Source organism: Pristiophorus japonicus, chromosome 5 (genome assembly GCF_044704955.1).
Source record: "Pristiophorus japonicus isolate sPriJap1 chromosome 5, sPriJap1.hap1, whole genome shotgun sequence".
Lineage (NCBI taxonomy): Eukaryota > Metazoa > Chordata > Chondrichthyes > Pristiophoridae > Pristiophorus > Pristiophorus japonicus.
The window spans coordinates 41,015,768-41,028,693 of NC_091981.1; the positions used below are offsets into that span (position 1 = coordinate 41,015,768).

The following is a 12,926-nucleotide window of genomic DNA, read 5'->3' on the forward strand; positions in this document are numbered from 1 at the left end:
ATCATCCAAGATCCACTTAATAGTTGTGTGATAAAGATTTGGCCCTTCAATCCTCAAGCAATTCTCCCACCTCAGAGAAAAGTTTATTCTATTTAATTATTTTAATCATAAATAGTATTGCATAGTAAAGTAAAACTATTATATTACAGATATTGAAGAGACTTTGATGAAGCTCCTAAGTAAAGCTGAGAAAAAGTGCACTTCTCAAACACAGTCACAACCTTCAGATTCAGCTCAGTCTAACGAGGAACCAACTCTGTGCTCAGGTAGGAATCATCTGATTGTGCAGTAATGTTCCCAATATTTCAGTTCTAAATATAGTGATCATACTGGAAGAAACAGGTAATGGCATGGATCATTGTGGCTGCTTTTCTGTTTGCCTGCAGCCAGATTAGTTCTATGTGGTAAAATACGTTTTATTTCATAATCTGACGTATAGATTGTATCATCACAGCATTGTTGTCTTTACAGGAGTGGCAGGTAAACACTTTTTGATCACATTATGTGACCGTTATTTTTTTTCCTTATTTTCTCCCTTTATTCCTCATTAAGGGGAAGGATTTCCTTTGTTTGCTATTTGTATGAAATCATAAGCCTATCTCTTATATTCCTGTTTACAATTTCACTACAACTAGAAAACAAAGGAAATAACTTGTACAGGGTTATACCTGAAATCTACCTTGTTTTTACTCTTAACAGATGCCAAAAGATCTGCTGTGCATTCCCAGGACTTACTGTTTTTTGTGTTTTGGTTAGACAAGAACATTCAAATGTTGCAGATTTCTATTGTACGGCCTGTTAACAAGACACTGCAAGATGTTTACATGATGTGACAATTTGGTATTTGAATCCTAGCCACTGTGTTATCCTGTTAATATATGTTCAAATGTTTATTGAAACATTTCTGCTCCAGTATGCTGTGCTCGGAAGCTGTACCGCACAGGTCCATGTCAATGATTCACATATGACAAGTTCACAATCCCTGCAAGTCTGTCTGGAAGTGATGCAGACCAGAGGCCAGGATCTTCCACACAGGAATCCGAGTGAAGGCCAGATCCTTTCTTGGGACCTGCTCTAGAGAAGCAATGACAAATGCTTGGGAATAGGTTCTTGTGATGGCCACTGTAGCTAAGGAATGATGTGTTGCACAGGGAGAGCTAAAGAGAAGAAAATAAAAGAGCTTGAAGAGAAATTAATTTTCAAAAATATTGAAACAAAGACGTTCAGGGTATCTTCTCACTGACAGGAGGTATACCCATTTCTAGCAGCATTAAAACACCATCATGGAGATCTGGCTTTGTAGGTCTCCCAGGCAGAAAAGACTTGTCTGATAAAAGAAAGAAAGACTTGCATTTATATCGCGCTTTTCACGATTACCGGACGTCTCAAAGCGATTTGCAGTCAATGAAGTACATTTGGAGTGTAGTCACTGTTGTAATGTGGGAAACGCAGCAGCCAAATCACACCAGCAACTCCCACAATATGATAATGATAGTGGGTTTTTTTGTAACATGGTTAAGAAATAACTTTAGTACTTAATGCTTTGGAGCACTATGATGGTATAGCTTCACCATTTCCAACAATTGAAGACAGCTTGTATTTAATTCCCTTCCACTGATTTTCATCAGACACCAATAAAAATATTTTTGGAATGTATTCAAAAATGGTTGTGCTGGAGATGTTTCATAGTGTTCTGCTGATCCTTCATTCCACGGGGAATTGATTATCTTTAAAATGGAGTTGATGTCCCTCAGTAAATCCAGCTGCACAGGTATGCAAAGTGAAGAATGTGTGTATTTTCTTAGTGGACAGCTAAACTCAAAGTATGCAAGTGTGTGTGTGTGTCTGTGCTTTTGTGTGTGTGTGTGCCCCTGTATGCTGCGCGTGTGTATGTCTCTGCCAATATATATGCTGAATAAAGTTGTCACAGTTCATTGTCATAGAAATATAGAAAATAGGTGCAGGAGTAGGCCATTCAGCCCTTCTAGCCTGCACCGCCATTCAATGAGTTCATGGCTGAACATGCAACTTCAGTACCCCATTCCTGCTTTCTCGCCATACCCCTTGATCCCCCGAGTAGTAAAGACTTCATCTAACTCCCTTTTGAATATATTTAGTGAATTGGCCTCAACTACTTTCTGTGGTAGAGAATTCCACAGGTTCACCACTCTCTGGGTGAAGAAGTTTCTCCTCATCTCAGTCCTAAATGGCTTACCCCTTATCCTTAGACTGTGACCCCTGGTTCTGGACTTCCCCAACATTGGGAACATTCTTCCTGCATCTAACCTGTCTAAACCCGTCAGAATTTTAAACGTTTCTATGAGGTCCCCTCTCATTCTTCTGAACTCCAGTGAATACAAGCCCAGTTGATCCAGTCTTTCTTGATAGGTCAGTCCCACCATCCCGGGAATCAGTCTGGTGAATCTTCGCTGCACTCCCTCAATAGCAAGAATGTCCTTCCTCAAGTTAGGAGACCAAAACTGTACACAATACTCCAGGTGTGGCCTCACCAAGGCCCTGTACAACTGTAGCAACACCTCCCTGCCCCTGTACTCAAATCCCCTCGCTATGAAGGCCAACATGCCATTTGCTTTCTTAACCGCCTGCTGTACCTGCATGCCAACCTTCAATGACTGATGTACCATGACACCCAGGTCTCGTTGCACCTCCGCTTTTCCTAATCTGTCACCATTCAGATAATAGTCTGTCTCTCTGTTTTTACCACCAAAGTGGATAACCTCACATTTATCCACATTATACTTCATCTGCCATGCATTTGCCCACTCACCTAACCTATCCAAGTCACTCTGCAGCCTCATAGCATCCTCCTCGCAGCTCACACTGCCACCCAACTTAGTGTCATACGCAAATTTGGAGATACTACATTTAATCCCCTCGTCTAAATCATTAATGTACAATGTAAACAGCTGGGGCCCCAGCACAGAACCTTGCGGTACCCCACTAGTCACTGCCTGCCATTCTGAAAAGTACCCATTTACCCCTACTCTTTGCCATGTCATGAGGAACCAGCAGCTAAGCCTCAGGCAAAGCAATGTAAGACACCCAATGGTTCTAGAAATATTCTGTGTGTGTGCGCCTGTGTATGTGTGTCTGTGCATGCCTGTGAGTGTGTCTTTGTGTGTCTGTGTCTGTACGTGCTTGTGTGTGTGTGTGTGTGTGTGTGTGTGCCTGTGCGCATGTGTGTATCTCTGCCAGTATATGTGCTAAATAAAGTTGTTACAGTTCATTGTCATGAGGAACTGGCAGCTAAGCCTCAGGCAAAGTAATATAAGACACCCAATGGTCCTAGAAATATTCTGATAATTGTGTTCTATTGTTGATTAATGCTGGCAGGGCTGGAAGCTACATGCCACACCGCCAATGTTAAAAAAAAAAATGAATGCCTCATTGTTAAGAGGTCATAATGTCACTGAGATAAGTGGCTTGTGAAGTAAGCAGAAAGCCTTATTATAATCATTTTGGTTGTTCCTTTATTAATGAACTTTTTGGCAAGTTCAGAGATAGACAGGTTTGTGAGAATATTATGAGGGCAAAATTCAACTTGGGCAGGGATACCAAACTGGCGATAGAGCACAGGCCGCCTGTTACACGCCCCGCTTGGTATTCGGATCTATTGATGTCAGTGGCCTGTTTTATGCTACTACTCAGGACACATTTCTACCCCATTGTTTCTCAGTGAAGAAGTGCAGGGAAGTTATTTCGCATACTGCCTGATGTTGACATGTAGGAACAAATCATCATTCACTTGGCTGCTATAAGATACAAGCACGAAAGGATAACAATGTTTGAAAGCAGTACTGATGGTGGCATTTCTTATAGCTCTGACAACGTACAGAGCCATGTTTAATCTTCCCATTTAATTATGTAATTGTTTCTCAATAAGAAAAGAAAGACACATTGCCTTAAACAGCCTGGGTTAACCTATGGAAGAATTTAGATGTTTTGCACTCAGTTTTAGCATCAAAACTCAAATTTATGATATAACTTGGGCCAGAGAAAGCAAAGCTCCCAGTGTCTCAAATCTAACTTCACAAGAGCACCCTTTACTATATCAAATTAACATTTTCATTTTTCACACCAGCTATGTTTATGGCCACTCTGGGAGAAATGACTGTCATGTATGTAACCTTCATGTAACTGTAACCTTGATGTAACAACACTGTACACTGTATACACATAAGAAATGCAAACCTTGACCACAGGGAGTGAACTTGTGGGAAACATTCCTCACCTGGTCATCCAGGTATATAAAGGGAGGTCCCACGCAGGGTCATGACTTCTTGGTCCTGTGAATAAAGTGAATAAATTAGGGTCACAGAGTGACCTTGTTTGCAGAATGTACCTCGTGTTGATTTACAATAGTGTGTAAGGACACAACATTTGGCGACGAGAAACGGGAATCAATGACTCATAATGTCATGTATTTCACCATCTTGCAATGACAATAGTTATGTAACTGTAACTCATGCACACGATACCTGTACCCTTGAAATGCACTCCCTGACCACAGGGGGTGAGCTTGTGGGAGACATTCCTCACCTGGGTTTCCAGGTATAAAAGGGGAGGTCCCACCCAGGGTCAGCACTCTTTGATCGTGGGAATAAAGTGAAGGTCACAAAGTGACCGTGTCTGATATATACATGCCTCGTGTGAGTTTGTAACAAGGTGCAGAGACACTACATCTGGCGACGAGAAATGGGAATCACCAAACCACGAGGATGGCCACCGGTGGCACAGAGGAACGCTACTTTGTGGGTGAGGACTGGGACGACTTTGTCGAAAGATTCCAGCAGAGCTTTGTCACAAAGGTCTGGCTGGAAGAGATAGTGGCTGACAAGTGGAGGGCGCATCTACTGACCAGCTGTGGTCCACAGACGTATGCGCTGATGTATGAACTGCTCTCACCCCAAAAGCCAGCGGACAAGTCCTTCGAAGAGCTCAGCCAGCTGATCAGTGAGCATCTCAAGCCAGCAAGTAGCGTACACATGGTCTGGCACCGGTTCTACTCTCGCCGGCGTCGGGAGGGTCAAAACATCTCAGACTTCGTGGCGGAACTGCGGCGTTTGGCCAGTCTCTAAGTTCATCGAGGGCATTAATCCCGGCATTTTCAGGAAGCTTATAAAGACTAAGGACCTGACTTTAGAAGGGGCGGCGTTGATAGCTCAGACCTTTATGGCAGGGGAAGAGGAGACCAAGCTAATTTATGCAAGCAGCCCTGGTTTTAACATTGCGATGAACCAGGGAGTCAATGTTGTAAAAGTAATACAGAACCCCGCAGGCAGGCAAGGGCAATTCGACACCACCCAGGCAGGCAGGCAAGGGCAATTTGACACTGCCCAGGCAGGCAGGCAAGGGCAACTTGACACCACCCAGGCAGCAACAAGCTCCAGGGTGGACCAGCAACAGGTACAATGGAAAGGGGATCGGCAATTCAAACCATCACGAGGAACAATGCATCCCGTGATGGGACTATTCAGAGTGCTTAGAAACAGCCAAACAGGCCATCAGAGAGGAATGCCTGGGAATAGTCCTTTTGTTAACAGCAATCTCAGCTCATGTTAGAGGTGTGGGGGTAGACACACTGCCAAAAGCTGCAGGTTCCAGCTTTAGGATTTGTAATGTCAGTGGACACTTGGTCAGGATGTGCAAAAAGGCAGTAGTGAGGCTAGTCTGCAAGACAGAGGAACCAGCCAAGGGGTCTGCAATGCAGGATGAGGCCTGGGCTAAAGCCATAGATGCTGAAGTTCAGCGGGTTCATATGGCTGACGTCCACAACTCATATACTAAAATGCCACCCATGATGATGAACGTCTTACTGAATGGCATCCCGGTGCACATGGAGCTGGATACGGGAGCTAGCCAGTCATTCATGAGCGGCCAACAATTTGAGAGACTATGGTCACACAGAGCTAGCAGGCCCAAGCTAGAATTCATTGGGACGCAGCTATGTACGTACACCAAAAAGATCATCCCAGTGCTGGGCAGTGCAAACTTGGTGGGAACGCACAATGGATTACAGAACCGGCTGCCACTCTGGATCGTTCCGGGAAATTGCCCCACGCTTTTGGGGAGGAGTTGGCTAGCTGAGATGAATTGGAAATGGAGGGATGTGCACGCCATTTCATCCGTGGAGCGAATTTCATGCTCGCAGGTATTGCAAAAATTCGAGTCACTCTTTCAACCCGGTGTCGGAACATTCAAAGGCACTAAAGTAGTGATACACATCACTCCGGACGCCAGACCAGTGCACCACAAAGCCAGAGTGGTGCCGTACGTGATGCGTGAGAAAATTGAAAGTGAACTGGACAGGCTGCTCAGAGAGGGCATAATTTCGGCCGTTGAATTCAGCGACTGGGCAAGTCCCATCATCCCCGTCCTCAAAGCAGATGGCTCGGTTAGGATTTGTGGCGACGACAAAGCCACCATCAACCGAGTGTCGCTGCAAGACCAATACCCGCTTCCGAGAGCGGAGGACCTCTTTGCCACGCTGGCAGGTGAAAAGCTGTTCACAAAGCTGGACCTCACTGGCCTACATGACTCAGGAACTGGCGGAAGATTCCCAGCTTCTGACCACCATCACGACGCACAAAGAACTATTTGTCTACAACGGTGTCCGTTTGGCATTCGTTCGACAGCGGCTATCTTTCAGCGAAACATGGAAAGCTTGCTCAAGTCCATCCCTGGAATGGTTGTATTCCAAGACGACACCGAGGAACACCTCCGCAACCTGGAGGAGGTACTATGCTGATTGGATCGGGTAGGTTTGCGGCTGAAAAAGGCCAAGTGCGTGTTTTTGGCCCCAGAGGTCGAGTTCCTGGGCAGGAGGGTTGCCGCAGACAGGATCCGGCCCACAGAATTAAAAACTGAGGCGATTCGCCGGACACCCAAGCCCGGCAACACGTCGGAGTTGCGATCATTCCTGGGACTTTTGAACTATTTTGGGAACTTTCTGCCGAACTTAAGCACATTGTTGGAGCCGTTACACATGCTCCTCCGTAAAGGTTGTGAATGGTTTTGGGGGGATTGTCAAGAAGGGCTTTCAATAAGGCGAGGAACCTGCTGTGTTCCAACAAACTGTTGACTTTGTATGACCCCTGTAAAAAACTGGTTTTAACATGCAATGCATCATCCTACGGGGTTGGGTGTGTATTGCAGGAGGGTAACGATGACGGCCAACTCCAACCGGTGGCTTATGCCTCCAGGTCGCTCTCTCAGGCAGAGCGTGGATATGGCATAGTCAAGAAGGAGGCACTCGCGCGTGTGTACGGTGTGAAAAAGATGCACCAGTACCTTTTCGGTAGACAATTCGAGCTAGAGGCGGACCACAAGCCATTAACATCCCTGTTGTCCGACAGCAAGGATGGGATTGGCCGTTGAGGCTTTTGACACTGCGGGCTCCCCCATCACAGCCTGACAGATCAAACTCTGGACCAACAGGGACCCCCTCCTATCCATGATAAAGAAATGTGTCCTGACTGGGAATTGGGCGCCCACACACACAGCGTGCCCCGAGGAAGTCAGGCCGTTTCAGAGACGGATGGATGAACTCTCCATCCAAGCTAACTGCCTATTATGGGGCAGCCGGATAGACATGCCCCAGAAAGGAAGGGAAGCGTTCATCAGGGAACACCACAGCGAGCACCCTGGCATCGTGTTAATGAAGGCCATTGCCCGGTCACATGTATGGCGACCGGGTATTGACTCAGACCTGGAACACTGGGTTCGCAGGTGCACGACGTGTGCCCAGCTTGGCAATGCCCCCAGGGAGGCTCCAATCAGACCGTGGCTCTGGCCCACCAGGCCATGGTCACGTATTCACATAGACTATGCTGGCTCGATAATGGGGAAAATGTTCCTGATCGTTGTCGATGCATACTCGAAGTGGATCGAGTGCATCATATTGAACTCGTGCACAACATCCATCACAGTGGAGAGTCTGCATACGGTTTTCGCGACCCACGGCTTGCCGGACATCCTGGTCAGTGACAATGGCCCGTGTTTTACCAGCCATGAATTCCAGGAGTTTATGTCAGGCAATGACATCAAGCACGTCTGGACAGCGCCGTTCAAGCCGGCTTCCAATGGCCAGGCGGAACGGGTGGTCCAAGTCATAAAGCAGGGCATGCTACGCATCCAAGGACCCTCCCTTCAGTACTGCTTATCGCGCCTCCTGCTGGCCTACGGGTCCCGGCTGCACTCGCTCACGGGAGTCCTGCCAGCGGAACTCCTCATGAAACGCACGCTCAAGACGCGGCTGTCCCTCATTCACCCAGACCTGACATATATTGTTGAGGGCAAGCGCCAGTCCCAAACCGAGCTTAAGGGGGCGGTGTATAGAAATAGATGACCCGGTATTTGTTCTTAACCATGCTTTAGGACCCAAATGGCTTGAGGGCACCGTAATTGGCAAAGAAGAAAACAGGGTCATGTTGGTCAGACTAAACAATGGGCAGATATGCCGCAAACACTTGGACCAAGTAAAGACAAGGTTCAGCATGGACACGGAGGAACTGGAGGAAGAGCATGATGCGATAGCAGCCACACCACTGCCAGCGTACGAGCAACAAAGACAGCCCTCAGCATGCACAGTCTCTGCGGCCAGCCCAGATGGCCGGAATCACCTCAAGTGACAGAGACGCGTGCTGAGGCTCAGCCACCAGAGCCACAACTGCGGCACTCCACGAGAGAGCGCCGACCACCCGATAGATTTAACCTCTGAAACTAAAAGACTTAAAGGGGGGAGGTGATGTCATGTATTTCACCATCTTGCAATGACAATAGTTATGCAACTGTAACTCGTACACACTGTACCTGTACCCTTGAAATGCACACCCTGACCACGGGGTGAGCTTGCGGGAGACACTCCTCACCTGGATTTCCAGGTATAAAAGGGGAGGTCCCACCCAGGGTCAACACTCTTTGGTCCTGGGAATAAAGTGAAGGTCACAGAGTGACCGTGTCTGATATATACATGCCTCATGTGAGTTTGTAACCAGGTGCAGAGACGCTACACACGAGATGGTCACCAGTAGCACAGAGGAACGGTACTGTGTTAGTGAGGATTGGGACAATTTCGTTGAGAGGTTCCAGCAGAGCTTTGTCACGAAGGACTGGCTGGGAGCGGCAGCGGCTGACAAGCGAATGGCGCATCTATTGACTAGCTGTGGACCTAAGACGTACGCGCTGATGAAAGACCTGTTCGTACCCGAGAAGCTGGCGGACAAGACCTTTTGAGGAGCTCAGCAAACTGATCGGTGAGCACCTCAAACCAGCGAGCAGTATGCACATGGCCCGACACTGATTCTATATGCACCGACGTCGGGAAGGGCAGAGCATACCGGACTTCGTTGCGGACCTTCGGCGCTTGGCCAGCCTCTGTAAGTTCACAGACGCCTGCAGAGGGGAGATGTTACGGGATTTCTTCATTGAGGGCATTGGTCATGCCGGGATTTTTAGGAAGCTAATTGAAACCAAGGACTTGACCATGGAAGCAGCGGCGTTGATGGCTCAAACCTTCATGGCGGGGGAGGAGGAAACCAAAATCATATACACGCGCAACTCTGCTCCCAACGTGGCGATGGAGCAGGGAGTTAACATGGTAAACGCGACTCAGAACCCCACAGGCAGGCAAGGACAATTTGACACCAACCAGGTAGTAACAGACTCTAGGGTGGGTCCTCAACAGAGACAATGGCAGGTTGAACGGATATTTACACCATCACAAGGGACAATACGTCCCGGGATGGGACCATTGACACCCACAAACAGAGTGCTCAAGAGTAATCAAAGAGACAATCAGAGAGGAATGCCTGGTAACAGCTCTTTTGTTCACAACAATCTCGTCTCATGCTGGAGGTGCAGGGGCAGACATGCTGCGAAAACCTGCAGGTTTCAACAATTTATCTGCAGAAATTGTAACTTCAGTCAGTAATTTAGCCAGAATGTGCAGGAAGCCCGCAGCGAGGCTGATTTACGAAGCGGATGAACCACAAGAGGGGTCTGCAAGGCAGGGTTATGCTTGGGACACAGCAATGGACGCTGAAGTTCAGCGGGTTCAGGTGGCAAACATCCACAGCTCATACACAAAAACACCACCTATGATGATGAGAGTACTGTTAAACGGCATCCCGGTACGCATGGAGCTGGACACAGGAGCCAGTTAGTCACTTATGAGTGTCCAACAATTCGAGAAACTATGGCCACTCAGAGCTAGCAGACCCAAGCTAGAACGCATTGACACGCAATTACGGACGTACACCAAAGAGATCATCCCAATGCTAGGCAGTGCAATGTTGGTGGTCACACATAATGGATCAGAGAACCGGCTGCCACTCTCGATTGTCCCGGGAAATGGTCCCGAGCTTTTGGGGAGGAGCTGGCTAGTCGAGATGAACTAGAAATGGGGGGATGTGCACGCCATTTCATCTGTGGAGCGAAGTTCATGCTCACAGGTCCTACAAAAGTTTGAGTCACTATTTCAACCTGGCGTCGGGACTTTCAAAGGTACCAAAGTAGTGATACGCATCACCCCGGATGCCACACCAGTGCACCACAAAGCCAGAGCTGTGCCGTATGTGATGTGGGAGAAAATTGAGAGTGAGTTGGACAGGCTGCTAAGAGAGGGCATAATTTCGCCCGTTGAATTCAGCGACTGGGCAAGCCCCATCGTTCCTGTTCTAAAAACGATGGCTCGGTCAGGATCTGTGGGGATTACAAGGACTCCATCAACCAGGTGTCACTACAAGACCAATACCCGCTTCCGAGAGCGGAGGATCTTTTTGCCACGCTGGCAGGCGGCAAGCTGTTCACCAAGTTGGACCTCACTTCGGCCTACATGACCCAAGAACTGGCCAAAGAATCCAAGCTACGGACCACCATCACCACGCACAAGGGGCTGTTTGTCTACAACAGGTGTCCATTTGGCATTCGTTCAGCAGCCGCTATCTTTCAAAGGAACATGGAAAGCCTGGTCAAATCCATCCCTTGAACAATCGTATTTCAGGACGACATTCTTATCATGGGTCGAGACACCAAGGAACACCTCCACAACCTGGAGGAGGTGCTACACCAACTGGACCGGATAGGTCTGTGACCAAAGAAGCCCAAGTGTGTGTTTTTGGCCCCAGAGGTCGAGTTTTTGGGCAGGAGGGTTGCCGCAGACAGGATCCGGCTGACCGAATCCAAAACGGAAGCAATTCGTCGTGCGCCCAGGCTCGGCAACACATCGGAGTTGCGTTCATTTCTGGGACTATTGAACTATTTCGGGAACTTTCTGCCGAACTTAAGCACATTGTTGGAGCCGCTACACGTGCTCCTGCGTAAGGGTTGCGAATGGTTTTGGGGGGACTGAAGGGAACAGGCTTTCAATCTGGCCCAGAACCTGCTTTGTTCTAATAAGCTGTTGACCCTGTACAACCCCTGTAAGAAATTGGTTTTGACATGTGATGCATCATCCTATGGGGTTGGGTGCGTGTTGCAGCAGAGTAATGATGAGGACCAACTCCAACCTGTGGCTTATGCTTCCAGGTCGCTCTCCGAAGCAGAAAGGGGATATGGGATGGTTGAAAAGGAAGTACTCGCATTTGTCTACGGGGTGAAAAAGATGCACCAGTATCTTTTTGGCAGAAGGTTCGAGTTAGAAACTGACCACAAGCCGTTAACATCCCTGTTGTCCGACTGTAAAGCTGTCAATGCCAATGCGTCAGCTCGATGGGCTCTCACGCTGGCTGCGTATGACTACACCATACAGCACCGGCCAGGCACCGAAAATTGCGCTGACTCGCTTAGCAGGCTTCCACTGGCCACCACCGAGGGGGCAGCGGAGCAAAGCGCTGAGATGGTCATGGCTGTCAATGCTTTTGACAGCGCAGGCTCCCCCATCACAGCCCACCAGATCAAAACCTGGACAAACAGAGATCCCCTCCTATCCTTGATTAAGAAATGTGTCCTGACTGGGGATTGGACGCCCGCACACGGAGCATGCCATGAAGAGGTCAGACCGTTCCACAGACGGATGGAAGTGGCATATAAATTGGCCAGAAATAGCAGCGAACCCGGGGACTGGGAGAAATTTAGAACCCAGCAGAGGAGGACAAAGGGTTTGATTAGGGCAGGGAAAATGGAGTACGAGAAGAAGCTTGCAGGGAACATTAACACGGATTGCAAAAGTTTCTATAGATATGTAAAGAGAAAAAGGTTAGTAAAGACAAACGTAGGTCCCCTGCAGTCAGAATCAGGGGAAGTCATAACGGGGAACAAAGAAATGGCAGACCAATTGAACAAGTACTTTGGTTCGGTATTCACTAAGAAGGACACAAACAACCTTCCGGATATAAAAGGGGTCAGAGGGTCTAGTAAAGAGGAGGAACTGAGGGAAATCTTTATTAGTCAGGAAATTGTGTTGGGGAAATTGATGGGATTGAAGGCCGATAAATCCCCAGGGCCTGATGGACTGCATCCCAGAGTACTTAAGGAGGTGGCCTTGGAAATAGCGGATGCATTGACAGTCATTTTCCAACATTCCATTGACTCTGGATCAGTTCCTATCGAGTGGAGGGTAGCCAATGTAACCCCACTTTTTAAAAAAGGAGGGAGAGAGAAAACAGGGAATTATAGACCGGTCAGCCTGACCTCAGTAGTGGGTAAAATGATGGAATCAATTATTAAGGATGTCATAGCAGAGCATTTGGAAAGACATGATAGGTCCAAGTCAGCATGGGTTTGTGAAAGGGAAATCATGCTTGACAAATCTTCTGGAATTTTTTGAGGATGTTTCCAGTAGAGTGGACAAGGGAGGATCAGTTGATGTGATATATTTGGACTTTCAGAAGGCTTTCGACAAGGTCCCACACAAGAGATTAATGTGCAAAGTTAAAGCACATGGGATTGGGGGTAGTGCGCTGATG

General features: G+C 47.8%; 1 protein-coding gene across 3 annotated transcripts in view; it reads left to right on the top strand.

Annotated features, from left to right (window-relative positions):
- LOC139263787 (genetic suppressor element 1-like) overlaps positions 1 to 12,926 on the top strand; it is a 224,737-nt gene that overhangs the window by 192,333 nt on the left and 19,478 nt on the right. For all 3 annotated transcript variants that reach the window (XM_070879833.1, XM_070879835.1, XM_070879834.1), the window contains exon 12: positions 150 to 266. In XM_070879833.1, coding sequence (XP_070735934.1) covers positions 150 to 266 — 117 coding nt within the window. The remainder of the gene's footprint in view (positions 1 to 149; positions 267 to 12,926) is intronic.